Here is a 22,196-nt window from a genome sequence, read left to right as displayed (position 1 = left end):
CTTTTCTAAAAGCCTATGCAGAACTCCTTGCAGTTTGTCATCCTTTTTTCTGTGCTTTCTGTTTAATTCGTTCAGTCATCATGCAATGTAATCTTTGGCATGTTTACTTGGAACCATGTCTCAGTTTGATGGCAAGTATTGCAGCTTTAATAGCTTAATTAAGAAATGATCCCTTGCAAGTTTCACTAGAGGTGGTAGCTCATTAATAAACAATACAGTGGTACCTCACAAGACGAATGCCTCGCAAGACGGAAAACTCGCAAGACGAAAGGGTTTTCCGTTTTTGAGTTGCTTCGCAAGACGATTTTCCCTATGGGCTTGCAAGTTTGTTTCCTTTTTCTTAAAACCGTTAATACAGTTGTGACTTGACTTCAAGGAGCAACTCATAGCACGCGGTGTGCATCTCCGTAGGGGCAAGAACGCGTGAAGGCGGGTTCTGAGGGAGAGGGAGCTTTGTTTCGGCGAAAAATAGCAAGGCGCGCACACTTCCCTCCCCACAACTCCCAGTTAGGGAGGCCAGGCTCCGGGGCTCTTCGGACGGGGCTCCTTCCTTCTCCCCCCCCCAGCGCCCCGGCGGTGACAAGAGCGCCTGCCCGGGCCCTCCGGTGCTCGCCCTGCGAGGGGCGCCCCCTACCTGCATCTCCGCGCTTTCCAACCCCGCGACGTCGACGGCTGCAGCAAGTTTGCCTCTCGGTGTGTGTGCGCGCGAGTGTGTGTTCTCCTCGCCCCGCTCGAGTTAGTCCCAGCGCAGCGCAGGGAGCAGGTGAGTCGCCCTTTGGCAGTGCGGAAGGCGGCGGGCCAGGCAAGGTCAGCTCGGGAGCCACCGGGGACGTGCCCCCGCGCTCCTCTCCAACAGGCTGGATGCACCCCTCTCCGCTCGCACGCTTCTGGCTGGCTGGCCGGCTGCAGCAGCAACAGGGGCAATAGGCATCCACTGTCGCCGACGCTCCCTCCTGCCCGCAGCGGGCGGCTGGCTGGCTGGTGCTCTCGCTTTCTTTCGGGCTGCTGCTGCAGAAGGGATTTTGTACCAGACAGCTTTTAGGCCGGTAGGAGTTTTGACTACCATGGCGACAGCAGCAGCAGCAGCAAGACGGCGCCGACTGTAGTGCAAAGGGTCGGAGCAAGGTGAGCCGAACCGATCCCGGGGGCTCAGGCAGCAACCTCCGCCCCGCCTCCCCCCACGCCCCACGACCGCCTCTCCCTCCCAAGCACCCCCCTTTTTGAGGTTTTTGAAGACTTTGGTGATTTTTGAAGGTTTTCCAAAACTTTCCCGACACCGTGCTTCGCAAGACGAAAAAACTCGCGGAACGAATTAATTTCGTCTTGCGAGGCACCACTGTATTTCTATTTTATAGTAATTGGTTATTGTAGAGTTCCGGTCTATCCAAACATTTTTATTGTTTATCTAATGTCATTAACAGATTCAGATATCTATCTTAGGCATCCCCAAGAATTTAGACATGCCTAGTGGAACTTTTTTTTCTTTGAACAACAGACGATCATGACACATCATGAACTGTTTGCACACATTTCCTATGTGAAAATAACAGAGGGAGCAGTTGTTTAAGGCATAATCTCCCACTCTCCAACATTCCTCATATGAAAATAGGAATGTTTCTCACACACCCCAATTGATCCTCCTCGACTCCCCATTTTTTGTTCCAGCCCCCATAGAGCATTTCCTAACAGAAGAATGGTGAGTGCTGCCACTACTACCCAGTGGGATACACACTCTCCACTGTCCTGAGAAAACCCCTTAATCCCAGATTTTTTCTTATTTTCTTATTTGGTAGATTTAAAAAGAGAAAAACACGCATCAATGAATACATTTTAGAATTGTCTTATTCTCTCTGGGCTTTTGAGTAAATAGGAGACTTGCCAGCAGCAATACCAATGGAGAAGTGACCAAAGCTGTATCCAGGACTGGTCCAAGGTCCAGCTCCACAACAAAGGGTCAGGCAAGAAGAGAGGTTAGGGTTTCCATCTGGTGTTTAAGGCACCACCTTCCCCTTGGACGTGGGACCCATTCAGTCTCAGTGATGGAGGCTGAACTCACGCTGAGTATAGACAACCCCTCCTCTGCCTTATCACAGGATCCCAGCCCAGCGTGGTGTAGTGATTAAGAGCAGTGGACTCGTAATCTGGTGAACCGGGTTCACGTCCCCGCTCCTCCACATGCAGCCGCTGGGTGACCTTGGGCTAGTCACACTTCTCTGAAGTCTCTCAGCCTCACTCACCTCACAGAGTGTCTGTTATGGGGGAGGAAGGGAAAGGAGATTGTTAGCCGCTTTGAGACTCCTTAAGGGGAGTGAAAGGCGGGATATCAAGTCCAAACTCTTCTTCTTTTCACCTCCAGATAGAGGTACAAGCCTGGGCCCTTCTGGGCCTATCCTGATGAGGACTTTCCTGTCTGGGACATTATTTTATTATTGTTGTTGTATTATTTATTAAATTTGTATACCACCCTTTACCCAAAGATCACATGGCGGTTCACGACATATAAATACAAAATGAGAATGCAAAACACATAATAAAAGCAAACATATTTAAAAGCCTGTTGAATATTAATCAGCCCAAAGCCTGGTTATAGAGAAATAGTTTTGCGTGGCACCTAAAAATACGTAATGAAGATACCAGGCAAGTCTCCCTAGGGAGAGCATTCCACATAAGGGGAGGCACCACAGAAAAGGCCAGTTCTTGTATTGCCACCTTCTAGACCTCTCATGGAGGAGGCACACAAAGAAGGGCCTCAAATGAAGATCACAGGATCCAGGCTGGTTCATATGGCGAGAGGTGGTCCTTGAGATATTGCAGAGCTTGACATGATACTCTCCTCTGATGTGGACTTCCCTGGCTGAGACGTAACACAAATCTAGGGGTGCAATTGTTCTTGCCTTACAGGACACCACTAGGGGTGGGAAAGAAATTTGATTTTGTTTCAGTTTCAACAAGAATCTACGTAATTCACACTTTCCAAAATAAGACACAAACTGAAACACAGCTGTCCTTTAAAACTCACATATACTAGGGAAAGATGTGTATAAAAATGTGTTGCGATACCTACACTTTGAAACTGCCTATTGATATCAGGCAGGTGCCTTCACTGTTACTTCTTTTGGCCCCTGCTATAAACATTTTTCTGTAGACAAGCCTACCTAGATATTTAGAAAGTTGATGCGAGTTTTAATCTGTTTTTAGTTGATTGTTATTTTAACTTTTTGGAAGTCTTAAATTATTGTTGTTAATTCTTCTTATTGACAATGTTATTGTTTTTTTTCTTTTTTGTGAACCGCTTTGAGATTTTTTACAATCAAGCACTGCATAAATTTTATGAGATAAAATAAAAATTATATATTGGTGAGAATAGCACACAAAAATACATTATAGTTTGCTTGCAAAAATCTGTACATTAGTCAAAACTACAAACAAAAGTGTCTTGGGACATAAATCAACACTAAAATTCTGATAAATTTTTCATGAGGATTTTATGAAAAAAATCGTAAACTGATGTGGAAATGTGAATTGAATTTCAAACTGAGAAATTGAGCAGTTAATCCAGTATGTAAGTTAAGAATGAAAAATATCCCCCCAAGTACATACAATTAAAATGGGCAACCTTACTTTTTTGTTTTCATTTCCATCCTAACTTAGATATTTACTACTTTTTGGGAAAGGTGTGTATATAAAATATTGGTCAGGACTTTGTTGGTGATCTGGTGGAATATCCAGTCTTAGATCAGGGAATTGGACTAGGGTGATTCATTTATTCTTTCCAATGCTGTGAAAAGCCTATGCCCCTATGCATTCTAAATTCAAATGTTGCTTGGTATTTTCAGAACAACATAAAAACACTATAATTGTATATTTATTTTAGCTTCCTGTGCAATGGGAAATTATACTATATTGCTAATCATGTCTACTTATTATGGAAGTATTCTCTTAGCTCCCATCATGTGCTCTTTGAAGTCAAACTTCTTAATACCTGAGCTCTACTACCTATCTCCAAACTCAGCAACAGTAACTGCCAAACTTGTAAAATAATAAACAAGCACTCTTAACTTTATCAATGTAATCTCGCAATGCTGTACTTAATGCAATATTCAATTTATACTCCATTTTGCAACCCAAGTTATTAGACATCCTCTCCACCTACATCATATAACTACCCCTACCTTTGCTCATTTCATGTAGCAGGATTTTTGTAGATCTAGCCACCCTCAGCCCAGAAATCAGTTTCCTGATTTCTCCAGTCTATGGCATCCCTTAATTGTGCTGTATTGTAGACTTACATTTGTATGATCATGTTTCTATTCCGATCCTTCTTCAGATTAATGAGGTATTAATTTTATGCCTGCTTTTATTTAAGATGAGTCAACCACTGACTACTGCCAGATAACGCCTGTTAACTGTTAATATAATTTGGAAAAAACACATGCAATCTCTCTGACACTGTTTCAATCTAAAATTAATTGTTAAATAGATCTAGATTAGATACCTATTATTTCTTACTGGATTTGGGAGCATCAATCTTAATATGCAATTATTGTTGGTGATTTTTCTTTCTTTTTACCAAAATGGCAAGAGGACTTACCGGTACTTCTTTAAAATAAATATTACCTAAAGTTTTTGAGCATGGATCCATTTTTCATATCACCAATATCTATTAAAACTTCTTCCCTGATAGATAGTTCAGACCTAACTATATCTAGATGAAATCAAGGGACACACACTTTTTATATGGGACCAAAACAAGAATTCATGATGTATGGCTGCACATGGAAGCAAGGAGAAATATGGTTTACTATTTTCTTTCCCTAGCTGCTTGAGAAATAAAATAGGCCTCACTTCCATGAACATGATTGATATAGGAGGAAAGTAGGACATATATATCTGTCAGTCTCCTAGAGTTGTGACAAAAGGAGAAAATGTATGTTGGCCTCTCCTGTTCAAGAAGATAGAGTAATGCACAGTACTATACACCTCCAATAACTTATCTTCTTTTTAGGGAAGGGAGGCCACTATAGTCTAAAAAGTGAGATACTGTATTTTTCTGTGTATAACACGCCCCCGTGTATAAGACGCCCCCTATTTTGGGGGACTCGAAATTAAGAAAATGCACTATGCACTATCCATTTAGAAGACGGCCCCTTATTTTAAACGTCAAAAATTTAGGGAAAAATATAGCCTTATACATGGAAAAATACAGTAATTGTGTAGCATGCATTAATTCAGTTTTGGTTTCTAAACCAGAGGTGGGGAAATGGATCAAGCCAGAGGGCTGAATCCAGAAGGGGTGAATCTTCCCTAGGCCACTTTGACAGGTGACCTATCAAGCAGGTGTTTGTTAACTTTCATGGTTTTAGAAACTGCATTAATTTGCATTAATTTGTTTGACCGTTTTCACTTTCTGAAATCTTTTTTACATGATGCTTACAATCACTCTTACTTTATTAGTAAGGAAAGCACAGGCCTGTCCCTGAAAATGTGTAGAAATAGATCATTCTAGCTGCTTCACCAACATATTAAGTTGCCAGAAGCGTATTACATCAATATTCTGGAATCTACAGTGTTCCGGCCCATTCTAATGCAATGTGTTTGGCCTATAAAGTACTTTTAAGATTAAAAAAACAACCCAGAAGTTTGAACTTCTATGTTTGTTTTATTGGTATTTTGATGGATCCTGGGTTGATATTCCTGCTGAAAAACAATCAGTACTCCTGTCACAGCACTTCTTCCATCAACGTATTATGTGTGGGTGATTACTTTGGAGCAATGCGATTTAGCACTAAAATGAAATTAGCCTCAATCCTGTGTTACTAGCTTGGTAAGCATACAAATATAATGAAGGAAAGGTGTAGTCCTGCTTCAAGCAAATAGTCTTTAAGGGGGCAATTAACGCCTTTAAAAATCAGATCAATAATGTTTTTTAAGTACAACTTATCCCATATCAGTGTCATTATACCTCAGTGATGTGTTGAGAGTTTTAATTTTTTAAACAATAGAAACCATTCTGAGATCTTTTCAAGGGAATTTTTAAGGCAGAATAGCTACATCAAGTAATATAGTTAATGTTAAAAATACATGCAGGTCAATACCTATCTGTATGCCTGCAAGTTGTCAGTAGGAGGGCAGATTCTTCTGAATTATAGGTTTTATTCAGCTAATCAACTATGAACGGCAAAAAAGGAGGGGGGAACATTATGAGGGTCATACAATTCTGTAAGATTTCGTAAGATTTCATGGATGTCTCTAATGGTGCTCTTCCGCAAGAGTCCTTCCATTTGCAGATGAGTCTTTGATTTAGCGGAGGCATATAGTAATAGAAGAGGAGATACTGTATTGGCCTGAATATAAGACGCACCCACAAATAAGCCACACTTTTAAAATTCAAGCCTTATTTGCGGGTGTGGCCCACCTCCCGGCTCTACCGCCTCCTGGCACTACCTCCCCAAGCCAGTGTCAGGGGAGGCTTGGGAGCAGCAGGCAGGCTGTGCGCCATTGTCCCATGCTCCCGGGCTGCTTCGGGGGGGGCACGCTGCTTTGCTGGCGGCCTCCCCCCCTTCTCCCTTCCTTACGGCAGCTCGGGGGAGGCTTGGGAGACACGGTCGGGACGGGCACCATTGTCCCGCAACCCCAACGGCCCTTGTGGGCAGCTGTTTCAGCGGTGATACCGTAAGGTCGCAAATATAAGCCGCACTTTAACTTTTCACAATCGGAATTTGGGGGGGAAGTATGCCTTATATCCGGGCCAATGCGGTAAGTTATTTTCCCCAATTGCTCCTGCAGCCTCCTGTGCCTCTCCCATGCTGTTAGAAAGGCTCCCCCAAACCTCTGCACCACATTTTCAGGGGGCTGCAAGGAAAAAGAGCAAGCCACAAAAGTTGCCTCCCCTCCTTTTCCATTACTGTGGATCAACTGGATCAAAAGCCTTTCTGTGACTGCAAGGACACAACTGGATTCAGTCCTCAGTGATTAAGGGATCCTGACAATGGTACACACACAAAAGACATTTATGAAAGAGATGAATGTTCATTTTAAGAGATGAAAGGTTTCTAAAGAAAAATCATGTGGGGGACTAATTGTATCTTTTATTTTTATATTGAATTTATTTTTATATTTTATTTTTATATTGAATTGACACAGCACACTCAGTCAGTTATTATCCATCTCTGAAGATACATAAAAATGTATTATACTGCAGTTCACAAAACTAATCTTTGATATTACAAGTAACTTGCTCCGTGTTTGATATATTATTATATGCCTCAGGTATTTTCGTATGTCTCCAAACTTACAAATTACTTTGGACATGACAAAAACAATGTCAAGTGATTTTTGGAAAGTAGGCAAGAGATGTCTCTAGAAATTCCTTCAAAATTTTACAAAACAACAACTTGCCAGCTGAATAAGGAACACCTTCTACTAGTGGCACTGTGTCAGTAACATCCAAAGCCTCATAGATTGTATTTGTCAGAGACGTAATCCCAAATATCAACATTGGATGAAGCTTGAATGTTGCTAAAATAATAGATACCAGTTGTATTCAAGTGAAGCATTTAAACAAAAGAAAACAGTAATTAAGATCTTATATTTCAGGGAAAAATTTTAGGGTGTTTAGTTCTGTGCTCAATGAAAACGTCAGCAGAAGAACTTCATACCTATATGAAAATATAGCTCTTTTGCCACCAACTTTAATATTGTATGAAGGGCAATAAGAGCTCTGCATTTATGCAAAGCCACAACCTGTGGTATATTATACGAATAATATTTTGTGTGCAGACTTAAATATGCATAAATTTAAAAGAAAATTCTCACTTCATAGTTGCTGCTGTGCTTTGCTTCTCTTGCTTCCTTCATTATAGCTTAGATAATCCATTACCCTTTCCTATATTTTAGTCAACACTGTGTGTATATGTCTACTAATTTGCTTTTCTGCTGGTGGTTCCACATACTGCATGTCACTATGAAGATGAATTATAAGCTTTCCCATAAATTGTATAGATTATGGGTTAGCTTTCCACTATTCCTCTTGAACAAAATCACTATTCTCTGTCAGTGGCAAAAAATTGTTTTGATGTCAGTGTCCTCTGTACTGTATTAAATGTGAGCTGAAATGTTCTTCATAAGAGTTAGCTTATCATGTTGGCTTCGAAATTCTTCATCATTGTATAGCAATTCATTTTACCTTGACTCTTGGCTTTTAATTGTACCTGCCCTGTGCTAATCTTGTTATGATCTATAAAAGGTAAGTAATTTCTTGAATCTTTCCTCAAGATTATAGTCACATGTTCAAGGTTTCTCTCTGCTTTCTTCTTCAACTGTGGTTTTGGTTTGATGCGGTTGGTTATGTTTTTATTTAATTTTTCATGTTTAGCATGGATTTTTCATATAATTTCTTTTGTAGCATTAATCCCTGAGGCACTTTAATGTTACAATAAAAAATGAGGTGGATTTTAAAAACATTTATTGCTGTCAAATGTTTCGTGACTTTGATCTATCATAGTTGGTAGCTATGTTAGCAAGTATGTTTTAACCATTCTCTGTCTGCTTTAAGTGTTTTATTTCACTTGTGGCTTAATGCTCATTTTTGTGGAAGAAGTGCTCCTCAGTGTTTAAAACACAAATATAACAAGAGTGCACTAATTTAAACTTCAAAACAGTGAAAGCAGGCTAAACATATCCAGACTAAACATACTCAGCTCCCTCAACCATTCCTCATATGGCTTGGTTTTCAGACCCTTGATAATCTTGGTTGCCCTCCTCTGCACACGTTCTAGCTTATCAATATCCTTCTTGAACTGTGATGCCTAGAATTAGATATAGTACTCCAGGTGGGGTCTGACCAAGACAGAATAGAGTGGCACCATTACTTCCCTTGATAGGGGCACTGTACTTCTGTTGATGCAGCCTAGAACAACATTAGCTTTTTTTGCTGCAGCATCACAATACAGACTCATGTTAAGCTGATGGTCTACTAAGACCCCCTAGATCCTTTTCACATGTACCCCTATCATGTATTAGTGCAGCTGGTTATTCCTGTCTAAGTGAAATTCATGTTGTTAGTTTGGGCCCAGTTCTCCAATCTGTTGAGGTCATCTTGAAGCCCAATTCAGTCTTCTGCGGAATAGGATACCCCTCCCAGTTTGGTGTCATCTGCCAATTTGATGAGCATCCCCTCAACACCTTCATCCAAGTCATTTATAAAGATGTTGGACTACAATGGGTCTAGGACAAAACCCTGCAGCACTGTACTTGTCACTGTTTTCTAAGGCGATGAGGAACCATGAGTGAGCACTCTTTGGGTTCAGTCACTCAACCAGCTACAAATCCACTTAACAGTTAACCTCAGCCACCCCACATTTTACCAGACTCCAGAAGAATTTCATATCAAAAGCCTTACTGAAATCAAGATGCAGTACCTCCACAATATTTCCCTGATCCACCAAGCTTGTAAGAAAAGAAGAAGAAAAATGAGATTCAGTTGGCATGACTTGTTTTTGAGAAACTCATGCTGGGTCTTAGTAATCACAGCATCATTTTCTAAGTGCTCAGACTGGCTGTTTAATTACATGTTCCAGAACCTCTGTAGTCAACAGTGCTTAATCCCAGGTAAATGTGCATATAACTGCAGCCTAGATATCCTGCAGTGTCACAAAATAGAGAATTTCAGTCTACATATGTCTGCACACTGATGTTTGCACAAGCATGGAAAGTAACAGTATCAGCTAAATCTGTCCACATAATCACTTCCTTTCAAACATTACCAGAATGATATGGGAAGCAGCCATACCAGTTCACAGTTTGCATAACACAAGAACCAAGTCTCACAGTAGCTTTGGATGGTTTGGATAAGCAAGTGGGGCATGAAATTCATTATTTTCTTTCTTTCTGTCCCTGTGCTTCCCTGAAGCTTCTAAAATAGAACTTTTGCTACTTACCTTGCAGTAAGATACACAACCTTTCCCTCCTTCAGGAGGATAAAGGTAGAGATACAGAAGTTCTATTTCATACTATGCACAGAAGTACAGAGGAACAGTACAAGGCACATGTTCTTCCTGTTCCCCTAAGTCCTGTAGCCGTTCTTAATTAAGGCACACGTGTATTGGAACAACTCGGTCTCTTTTGGCATTTAAAACCATTTTGAATGAGCCCATTTGAAATCCTGAGGCCTCCAAAACAGCCCACAGATTTGCCATTTAAGTAATTTGTATTTGCAAAAGAAAATTCCTCTCAGAGACTGCTTTTAAAACGAGCTCCCTTTTTTTGCCACCTCCTTTTCAACATGGCTAGAGTGTTAGTCTGAGAGCCTTTTTAATATTAGATGAGTCAACCTACAAGTCTCAGCTGCTTTGCTCATTATAAATTTCTTGTTTTTGTCCATGCACTAGCTCCACTATAAATTGGAAGGGCTTAAAGATGAACTCAGGAGGAATAGAGGCTACGACTCGAGAGTAACTATTACTGCTCAAAGGAGCTATTTTCCATTCGCAAACTTAGCTTTGCGCTATGGTTTTGGGCTCCTTCTGTTTTTACACTTTGTTGCAGATTCTCTTGACTTCCATTTTTACTACTTCAGTATTGTCTTTACCATCTGCCCTCTTATCTGTGCCCTATGGATCATTTTTATATTTCCATACATCATTTTCTAGATTGTCTTGTGTTTGTATTTTGTTCTTGTACCTTCTCTCCTTTTAGGTCTGTGTGTTTTAATTATTTTATTTGCATCTTGCCCATTTGTTTTTCCACCAGTTAGAAACAGCACCATTTTTTGCATACCACATATTTGGAATCTGAACCCAACACACACACACACACACACACACACACACACACTGCACACATGTACCATTTTACCTCTTTGGTCCAGAATTGTTTTATGATAGATCCAATATAACAACTTCCTCTGTTATTAGAATTTATATTACTTTGATTCCAATAACCTGGGACGGGAGACCAACTGTGGGCCAAAATGTGGCATCATTATTTTATTTAAAATATAATTGTAATGTTTGGTGGAGATGGGTGGGTTTCTTTTGTTTTTGTTACTTTAAAACATAACATTTTTTTTCAGGGAAGGACAACCATAAGCCACTATAAGTTGCAACATTATTGTCATAATGTATTCCATTGTAATAAATAGAGTTGTGATAAATGATGTAGACCTCCAACTCATTGTGTAGATATATGTGTTTGGGGCAAGCTGCTGTGGAACAGAAGAAAGAGGTTTATAATTTAATTAAATTTACATTATCAATTAATTCAGGTGTCCATTTACTCAAAAAGAATTGCAGGAACAATGATACAGTCCTCCTGCTTTTTCCTCTTAGTAATCTAAATATCAAATGTGCTTTATTTACAGGTAAATCTACAAATGCAATCTGGAATCTGAATTTTAAGATGTTCTTTTTCCTTTCTTCCTCCTTCAGAAGTTCCAAATATTTTTGAAGACCCATTGAGTCTTTAGAAGAACATAAGAAAGTTCTACTCCCAGATTCAGAGATCAATATGTGCACAAGTGCCTGCACAGATCTCTTATATGTGTGAATTCTAGGGTGGTTACGTCTCTGTGTGCACCAACAAATTCACATATCCTTTGACACTCTCCATTGAAATGAGGCAGGTGGTGTGTCTTATGTTTGTAAATATTTTATTGTTGGGCCCTGGAAGGGAAATCCAGTAAGTATGTCATTTTTCACACAGTACTTAAATCTAACTTACATCCTTTCCCTCCTTGATGCATTTTTGAACATTTAACAAGAATAAAAATATTTGTCCTGTCCTGTCATTCACAGCTTTAAGGAAATTACATCTGTAATAGTTGAGATTAGAAATATTGTTGAGATTACTAGTATATCATAAACAATGTCATTAGAATTGCGCAAAAGGAATGCTTTCAAATGGTGATCCAAATGTTTTTAGTGGTTGCTAAAATATATTCATGCACTGGTATCCATGCATTATCTGCTCACTCCCAAAGCATTGGTCTTCTGAGCATCTGTTCCAAATATTTCTAGAGCACTTGTGTAGATTCAACAGTGTGTGGGCCAGTTTAGATATAACACCAAACCATGGTTTTAGCATTACAAGCATGAGCTGTGGGAAGCCTTGGGCTTGCATACTTCTCCATCACACTTGTCCTCTGACACTCCAGAAGAGGAGATCTGCTTTCACATTATTCCCCTATATTTCCAAACTCAGTATTGTAATCTATTAATTCATCCTGATTTGTTTGAACCATAGTTAAAATTAACCACAGTTCTCAGTGTTATGGTAATGGTGTTCTGGTTAGTTTAGAAGTACAAAGAAGAGGGGAAGGGTGTACAAGCCTGAGGCTTGGAGCAGTTTGTACACGTTTTGCTAAACTATGATTTAGCAATATATCCAGGCCAGTCTAGTAAATGAAAGATCAAAACAAGCTCCTTGTTTCATATAGATTCTATATACATTCTGCTTAGTTGTCCAAAAAGTCCCTAATGGAAAATCATATTATAGACTTAAGTAGGAGCAGAAGAAGAAGAAGAAGAAGAGTTTGGATTTGATATCCCGCCTTTCACTCCCCTTCAGGAGTCTCAAAGCGGCTAACATTCTCCTTTCCCTTCCTCCCCCACAACAAACACTCTGTGAGGTGAGTGGGGCTGAGAGACTTCACAGAAGTGTGACTGGCCCAAGGTCACCCAGCAGCTGCATGTGGAGGAGCGGAGACACGAACCCGGTTTCCCAGATTACGTGACTACCGCTCTTAACCACTACACCACACTGGCTCTCACTGCCAAGAGCAGTGTTTACGCTGGTATTTTTAATGTAAAACACCACCACCAAAGCAGATGGATAATACAGTCGTACCTTGGAAGTTGAACGGAATCCATTCCAGAAATCCATTTGACTTCCAAAATGTTCGGAAACCAAAGCACAGCTAATGATTGGCTGCAGGAAGCTCCTGCAGCCAATTGGAAGCCGCAGAAGCCCCATCGGACATTAGGCTTCCAAAAATGGTTCGCAAACCGGAACAGTCACTTCCGGGGTTGCAGTGTTCAGGAGCCAAAACGTTTGACTTGCAGGGTGTTTGGGATCCAAGGTACAACAGAAGTATCTCTTCAAAGTAGTTTTAAACACCTCATTATTATTCATATTCTTAGGAAAAATAATTGATACACTTGTGAAATTAAGTTGTAAAAAGTTACCAAAACCCAACAATTTCTTCTCATATTATCTTATTTTTATATCCTAGATAATTGATTAAAATAAGCTTTAAGTATCTTCAATAATATGTTAATATTTTTGTACTGCCAGATTTACTCAAACGTAATGCACACTTTTTTGGCCAAATTACGTCCTGAAAATTAGGGTGCACATTAGATTATATTTGATTGCAAGCTTGAAAAACACTGCTGACACAGCAAATTTTTTGTTTCAAGGTTTTGAAAACAGGTGCGCATTAGATTCACGTAAATACTGTGATTTGGAGTAAAATGCAAGAATTGGAACTAGTCACCTTTCTATCATGATTTGTAATGAAGCTTGAATTTAAATCTGTCATTAAAGTTAAATATACATCTTGAAATATTATTCTTACTTATTTAATCAAAGTTTGTTCTATTATAGGTTGGTTTATTTTTAATGCCTATGTATGATTAAGACTGTCAACCAATAATTGTATTAAGTATGTATCATGTAACAGATATAAATGGTAAAGTGCAAAAAAGAGAGTAAAGCCTCTATCTCCAGGTCCCAGGAGCTTGCCCATTAAATTTCTATGGTGACTTGTGCCTGTTTGTTCTGCCTCACCAGTTCTGTGCTTGTCTCTACAGGTCCAATCCAGGTGCAGCAGTAAGGAGAATATCCTCAGAGCCAGTAAGTATTGCATACTTGAATGTTTCTTAGTAAATGGCAATTCATAGTGTAAGCTGCACATATTCTAAGATTCTTTGCAATCACAATGAGAGTAGATAATATAATGCAGAACTGAGATACTCAAATTTATACAGAAAAAAATACAGAAAAAATAAACATTATTTTCCATCTTACTGTAGGTTTTATTTCATTTTTAAAAATATTTATTTTATAGTTTATTATTGGTTATATTTTGAATTAGATGTATATGGGGGCGCCAAAATCTTTTAGGTGCTTAGGGCATCTAAAGGTCTTAATCCGGCCCTGCCAGTGGTCATGAATAGACAAATGCCCTGAACACTTTTAAAGTCTTCCTATGACTAGTATAAGCAAAACCCCTTGGCCCATAAGACCCTTCCCCTTCCTCCCCACACATACTCGCTAAATCTGTTCTGCTTCAGCCCTCTAGAGGTGATTTACAGGGAGAGAAAATGGGACGTCCCATTGCACTAGTGGGCCTTATTCCATGTGCAGAGAGTTAGTTCAATACCGCCCAAAATGTCAGGGTCCTATTAACATCATTGGGACATAATGGTAAATGATGGTTTATTGTTACGTGAACAAGCCTTAACTACTACCGTACCCATCCTCCTCTGGCCATAAGGAGATGAGAAGCTTTCACATCTGTTTTCAGTTAAGCACAAGTTACTGTTATGCCTGAACCTGGACTGTGGTTAATCTTAACTATGCTTTATTGAAACAAGTCAGGTTCATAAACCATAACTGGAAGTTGGCTTGTTTCACAAACGGTTTTTAAGACCAGCCACTATTTATTCAGACATAATGCTAAACTACGTGGTTAATTACAAATCAAAGTGAAAGTTTCCAATCTCCTAATAGCCTAGTTGAAGAGTGGGGGAGGGAGTTGACAGGCCCAAGACTTCTTCATTTAATAATAAACCATAATTTATTATGACATCGAGATTGAGCTGTTATCTTTCACCAACCTAGAAATTGAGAATGTGAGGAAAGACCATGGGCAGAGCAGTCTTAAGGCTGCAGCCCTTCTTTCCATTTCTCTGCCTGGTCAGAACTGTGTTCCAGCTAAGCACAGACAGTGATGGAAGTATGCTCCTTGCTTGACCATACAGTAACATGGGCAAATGTGTATCCAGAAATATCACTATGAAGGGATCTTTGCAGATAAATGCAAAACAGTGTGCGCATGCTCACTCATATGTGTACATGTGTGTACATCTAAAAATGTTTTGGGAGGGTATTTTGAAAAATATTTTATTGCACTTTTTCAGTTCATCCCAAGAAAGGAGAGGGGGGGCTATATAAACAACAATTAGGCATTGCTTTCCATCCATTTATTGAGCAGAGTAATTCCTTTGGAGGAGTGGGCAAAGGGTTGTATTCAATGTAGTACTAAGTAGCTGTATCTGCACCCAGAATGACTTCCACTTGGACAACAGCACTTTCCACCCTCTCCTTCCTTCCACCCCTAAACCTGTTCTGGGGTTTCCCCATTCCTCTTCAGCATACATACTGCTTTGAAGAATATAATGAGTTACTTTAGAAGTTAACTTAAATCTGTTAGTATATGCAGCATGGAATCCCACGAGGCTGAAGAAACTCATCCTTGTAACCGATGTTCCCCTTGACAACAACTATACAGTATAAAAAATTATACAGTGTTTTAAAATAAAATCTGAAGCTGTCTCTTCCTGTTGATCTTCCTGATTTTTTCCTTTCCGACTTTTCAGTCTCTTGAGGTTGGTTAATAATGAATCACTCCTTGAAAGGTGGCAAATTACAGAAATCAGATTTTATTTGGAGACTTAATTTCCATGAGTGTTTTCAACTATGCACAGAAGGAAAACCAAATAAATGCAGGCTTTGGTCTTCTTATAAGATTTTATTCTATTTTTCTTCTTTTAATTAAAAACAGAATAAAATTGCAAGATAATAAAATAATAATTATAGAAAGCTTTAAAAAATGAGTGACTTAAAATATATTCCATGGTGGAATACAAAGTTCATATTTGTAACAAACATACAAATATTCATGAATGTTGCCAATTAAACTCCTATTTACTGGGAATGTGCCAACCACAAGATTGTTTGGTCAAGCAGAAGCAAAGTTGGTGGCATGTGTTTTATGAGTCAGTTTATCGTGACTTTTTTAAACCATGGATCCGTAGAACGACAAGATTTATCCTTCCACCCTTGGGAGATCACTAGATGAGTGGCAACCAACAGATACAAAATTAATTGTTGAGAATCAAGGTCAGCATTGGAACTATCAAAATTTGATAAGAGGCATAGCTTAGTGTCTAAGATGACTTGTTTGGCGGTAATAATACCAATCTCCATTACAACTGGCTTCCAGAACTTGTGTACATAGTTACATCCCCACCACATATGCCAATATGTTCCTCATACCTTACAATCCCACCAGCATAGGAGGGAACCAGATCTTGCAATATGAGCTAGTTGAACCAGGGTTAAAAACCAACAGTGGACCACCTTTAAAAATTATCTCTAATGTTAGCAGACACAGACCTAAAAGGACGGGTGGACCAGATTTTAATCCACTGAGAATCATTCAGAATCATCTCCCATATTAATTTAAAAGTAGTAAGTGAAGAGAACTGGGATTGTATCAGTAGGGAATATATCACAGAGACCCTGCCTTCCTTGGCACTTGCTGCAGCTAGATGCTCATAAGCTTTCAGGGCTCTTCTTTTATTCGTCAAGTAAATATTTTGCAACCATGATAGTAGTTTTGAATTTCATGAGAAATAATTTTAATATCGTGATTGATCCTTTTGTTGCATTTAGTGAAAGTAATGTCCACAAATCAGCATCCATTGAAGGGTGTTTGCCATTAATCTGAAGTATGCTAAACTTAATATCACATAAAGGCTGTTTTGTCCTTGTGTTATTAACACAATCAATAAACCTGAACCTGAAGCAAGATGCCAGCTTGAGTAACAGAAAACCTTAGAAAATTAGAGCCTTTTTCCTCTAACCTTAATTAAGTCTCCAACAATTGACATGATTTGCCACAGAAATATTGCTTAAGTCATAGGAAGAGCTGAATAAAAAGCCAATCATAACAAGCACTATCATAAAAATGAAATAATGACAAGATAGTGTTAATTGCATGTTTAGAGAAACATGACATAGTATTGATTCAAAATGACTCTCCCAAATTAACAACAATTTTGCTTCCAAAAGCTTCTGATTTTCTAGATAATAAAGTGACTTAGTGTAATTTGTCTTTGAGATGGAAATGCTTATTTAATGTCACCTGCATATTAGCACTTCAGAATATGGCATTTCATTGTATGTGAGCATGGGAGAATTCTTGGAGATATCTGTCTCAGTTCTGTAAAATATTAAGAGAACTTTTAGGAGATAAGCAATGTAGGTGTTCTAACTCATTTGCATCTTAAACACACTTTGGTGGTCAATAAAACGTCTAATGGATTCTTCAATAGAATAGTCACTTTAACACTGTTTAACATTACCAGTTCTGCTGATTACATGCTGTATTCCCAGTTGTGTCTGGGTTGTTATTTTTTAGGGTGGTACTTTATAAATCAACAGATCTAAACTGATGTGCACCTTTAAATGACGTTTTCATTTCCCAGCTGGATGTAGTCAAGAATTTATTCCTATTCAAATGTTACTCATGCTTAGGACATAAGTGTAGAGTGAGGAGTAGGGCCACGCTTTTAGCCCTACCCTCACATTGATTTCCCCACCCCCAACAGCCCATGTGGTACAGAGTTTTGTAAAATGGAAGCTCAACACATGAACTCCTGCTCACAGGTTAGGGACTCATAGTGATTGGGACACAATCACAATTAAGTTTCCCAATCTTGCGAAGCTCCTACTCATGAACAGGAGATTGCATGTTGGGCTTTCTTTTCATACAACCATGTACAACCTGGCAGTTGTTGGGAAGGATGGAGCCCAGAGTGCACATTTAGGCCCTATGTGAGAGTACTGTGTGCTGTACAGTTGTACCTTGGAAGTCGAACGGAATCTGTTTTGGAAGTCTGTTAGACTTCCAAAATGTTTGGAATCCAAAGCACGGCTTTCAATTGACTGCAGTAAGCTCCAGCAGCCAACCAGAAGCCATGGAAGCCACATTGGACGTTCAGGTTCCAAAGAACGTTCGCAAACCAGAACACTCACTTCCGGGTTTGCGGCATTCAGGAGCCAAAACGTCCGAGTACCAAGGCATTCGGGATCCAAGGTACGACTGTATTGTTGGCAAGCAACTGTTAAGGGGCAGCGAAATGTTTATATCACAGTGTTATCTTCCTGAGAAAATACCATGTTTCTTTTCCCCCTAACATACATATTCATCTTCTGCAGGTCATAGTGCTGTAGACATTACAAAGGTGGCAAGAAGACACCGTATGTCTCCATTTCCATTAACATCTATGGACAAAGCCTTCATCACAGTGCTGGAGATGACCCCAGTGCTTGGAACAGAAATAATAAATTATCGAGGTATTTCATATAACCTCAAACATCCAGAAAGTAAAGAAGGGGAGCATTGTTGAATTTTTATTTACTTGCTTTTTGTGTAGTGCATAGCTCTTTAGCGTTCGGCACATTTTATATACAAGAGCCAAGTTCTCACATCACACTAATCCATTGGTAACATAACCCAAGGTTGATAAACCAACGAAACAAATCATGGCTTTTGTGCGTGATTTGTTCATGGTTAATAAATAATGTTTAAGCTACAGGACAGGGTTTAGACAATCTAGTAAACCGTGGTCTAATAAATCATGGCTTAGTTGCATTACATGCAAAGCAGACCCCCATCTTGGTAATCTTTACAACAATTATTTAGTTGGAGTGGATGTGTTACTATCCCCATATTGCATATGAGGGGACTGAATTTGAGAGAATGGTTTGCCTACAGCTTAGAATTGTTGCAATTTGGTCATGGGAACCCTGCTTCACTGTTTAGTCTCTTGAAGCTCAAGTAGAGATTAATATCATGACAAAAGTATGAAAATATCTGAAATATTGGCTAATGAAAATGTACATATTTCATTGCAACTATGTACATATACTGCTGTGTGTGGACAGCCCCAATCAGAAGCAAATTAGTGACTTAAATAGCAGAGATGAACCACAATTGTTGCTAAGGCCTGAAACTATAGCAAAAAGGCCTATTTTGCCACCTCAAATACCCATCCAACAGAACTTTTCCAAGTGATACAAGGTTGCTTTCATCTGCCATTTTTAACCCAGTCTTTGAGCCTTCAGAGACCTACTGTGTCAAATTTGCAGGGAATTTTGAAGGGAAGAAATCACCTGTCTTCATGTGGACTTGAATGACACACGTCTGTTGAGGTGTCTTGATATACCATCGTATACAATTTTCTTCTGTTAGTTTCAGCTATTGATGCTGAAGATGTGGACAAGACACTTGTAGCTCTGCAGCCTATTACATGCCGTCTTGACCCACATCAATCCTGGCTGCTTTGTGTCAGCTGTGGAGGGTTGACTGGGTGAATCGAAGGGTGTGGTGACCACTTTATTACATGGTGATGTGTACCCACTGCCTTGAAGGGCATAGTGGTGCAGCCAGTCACAAAAAAAGTCTGTGCTAACTACCTCCCAGGCACCAATAAACCATTTTTGGGCAAGGTGATTGAGAAGGTAGCAGCAGTTAGGATATAAACTAGGGGAGGAAATGCTCATCATGAATGCTGCTGTTATGCTCACAGCTAAGAATAGCATGTGATATACAGTATTCTTTTTCCTGAATAAGTTCCCCCCCCCCCCAAAAAAAAATCATAGCTTTCTGAGGATAGAATACAGTTGGGGAGGTTTGTTCACCCTCTTGCACTCCTTGAACAAAGGATAGATAAGTAAATAAGAGGTTGACGTCCTTGCTCTCACTATCTCCATATTAATTGTAATGTAAATTGATGGCTAGCTGAATCTAATCTTTTACCTCTGTTCCAGACTGAATTTCTCTAGTCACTAATTATCATTGACATAAATTGAAAGCTGCTTTTATGCCAGGAAACTGTGGCCCTCCAGATGTTACTGGACCACAACTCCATTGGCCATGCTGGCTGGGGCTGAGTCCAACAATATCTGGAGGACCACACAGTAGCAGTATTAGCAGTATTGTGCACATATGAACTTAGTTTGTCATTGGAACTGTTTTGCAGTCAATGTTTGCTAACAAAGATTTTGCCTCTCTCATATTAGATGGAATGGGCAGAGTCCTTGCCCAAGATGTTTATGCAAAAGACAACCTACCACCCTTCCCAGCTTCAGTAAAAGATGGCTATGCTGTCAGAGGTAAATACTCGTGGTTTTGACCATGAAATAATGTTTTTGAGAGTTCAGCTTTACACTAGATTGCTTTACATGTTCAGTGGTGCCCAAAGGGCAAGGGGGCACGTTAGTCCTTCCCTTTATGAAATTGATTCAGGTTAGTTACAGAACAAACACAAATAGTCTTTACATGTTTTTCGTACATACCTTTAAAAGTAACTTTATTTGAAGCATTGAGCTGTGTTCTACTCAATATTGTTCTTTGGGGGCTTTTTTAATTAGCACCCAGGGTGAAGGAACATGAAGGAGAAGGAAGAGATATCTGAGAGCTGTCCCCTCTTCTGACCTTTTTCCAGCCAACATAATGTGGGATACACAGTCAGCCCTCTCAACTGCTAGTGCTGTTGTTCAACACCAGTAAATTTTGGATAATCCAGAATCTTATAATGGAAAAGGAGTCCTGCTTGGTGTGCATCAGTAATAAAAACAGGGAGAGAGATGTGGAACAACTTGATAAACTCTTCACTTTAAAAAAAAAAAATCTATAGAAATCATAATTGCCAATTGGATTTGGAGGAAGAGTTATGAAGTAAAGAACAATAGTAATAATCCTATTAATGTCTGTTTAAGCAACAATTGTAATTATCTTGTTGCTGTATTATTAACAGCTGCTGATGGACCTGGGGATCGTTTCATCATTGGGGAATCCCAAGCTGGTGAACAAGTGAGTGCACTATATTTTAATTTTCCTTTGTTGAAAAGTGTTTTCCCCTAATATATGATGTACAATACACATTTCACTGCTTTTAAAAAGGAAGTATAAATAATTTGTGATGATCCTATAGACAGCCTAGTTTGGAGAGCATGTCAGCCGCTAGCTGCCAATTAGTTACCAAGCTAGGCTGAAGGGGCTAGTACTGGTATACACAGCTCTATAAAGCTTGGGTCCAGGATACCTAAAAGAGTGCCATACACCCTGCAAACTCACTGTGTTATAAAGGAGAAGGTATCCCACAGATACCATCTGATTAGCAGGTCCATTCCATACCATGTCAAAAGCAAGTCTCTATTGATTTTATGTATGCACTGTTGTTGCTTTAAACTGTTTTATATAAATATAATTTTTAAATTGTTTTTATATATGCAATTTGTTTTAATTGTCTTTATGTGAACAGAGCTAATCAAAATTTGGTAAAAAAATGTCACTAATAGAAAGACTTTTTTCATTCCAAGTTATTTCTGCATAATTTAGTGCCTCTTGGGACCTCTTGTTCCTTTAAAACAATTAAAATTACATTCCCTGATATTTTTCAGCCAACTCAAACTGTAATGCCTGGTCAGGTAATGAGAGTTACAACTGGTGCTCCAATACCCTGTGGTGCTGACGCTGTGGTGCAGGTGGAAGACACAGAACTCATCAGGGAATCAGATGATGTGAGTAAGAACGTTAAAAATCCTTGTTCCTGCTACGTACAGCAGCATGGCTCCAGAGAATCACTCAGCAGTCTGTAATCAAATAAGTTTGGCTATACATAGAAATACACATTTGAAACAAATGACAGTTTGTGCAATTTTGCAATCTCTGTTCTTGCTTTTGTTTGCATTGAATTTTTATCATTAATTTTGCCTTGATTGGATTGAGGCAGGTAATGACTAGGACTCATGAGAGCAGGATGAGGGACTACTGGAAGACGGGGGACTGAGATATTTCATTTATCCTATACTACATAGGTCTCAAAAGTGCTATTTAAAGCTTTAGCAATTGCATGCTTAAGAGATCCCTCCAGAATCCTTAAAAATCCACCCCTTATTATTGTTGTTGTTGTTATTTGAATTTATATACCACCCTATACCTGGGGGTCTCAGGGCGGTTCACAGAATTTACCACATGTAGTAAGAGTATTTTTATTATTTTTTATTTTTAAAAGATAATTGGTTCTCAACCTGTCTGTCAGCTTATCACTACGAGAAGGAGAGGTATATCCTTCCCCACACATCCATTTTCCCACTAACATTGGGTCATCAGGCTGAGCTCT

General features: G+C 39.3%; 1 protein-coding gene across 39 annotated transcripts in view; it reads left to right on the top strand.

The window, feature by feature from the left end:
- GPHN (gephyrin) overlaps positions 1-22,196 on the top strand; it is a 239,996-nt gene that overhangs the window by 190,921 nt on the left and 26,879 nt on the right. For 27 of the 39 annotated variants that reach the window (XM_083460142.1, XM_083460138.1, XM_083460130.1 and 24 more), the window contains 5 exons: positions 13,809-13,851; positions 18,226-18,363; positions 20,092-20,184; positions 20,829-20,884; positions 21,475-21,594. In XM_083460142.1, the coding sequence (XP_083316268.1) occupies positions 13,809-13,851; positions 18,226-18,363; positions 20,092-20,184; positions 20,829-20,884; positions 21,475-21,594 (450 nt within the window). Of the gene's footprint in view, positions 1-10,388; positions 10,452-13,808; positions 13,852-18,225; positions 18,394-20,091; positions 20,185-20,828; positions 20,885-21,474; positions 21,595-22,196 lie in introns of all 39 variants that reach the window. The other 12 variants (XM_083460125.1, XM_083460145.1, XM_083460131.1 and 9 more) reach the window with 2 other exon arrangements.

Source organism: Podarcis liolepis (genome assembly GCF_965112155.1).
Source record: "Podarcis liolepis genome assembly, chromosome: 1".
In the NCBI taxonomy this organism is placed as follows: domain Eukaryota; kingdom Metazoa; phylum Chordata; class Lepidosauria; order Squamata; family Lacertidae; genus Podarcis; species Podarcis liolepis.
The sequence above is the reverse complement of the archived record's forward strand: the minus strand, read 5'-3'. Positions and strand labels throughout refer to the sequence as shown.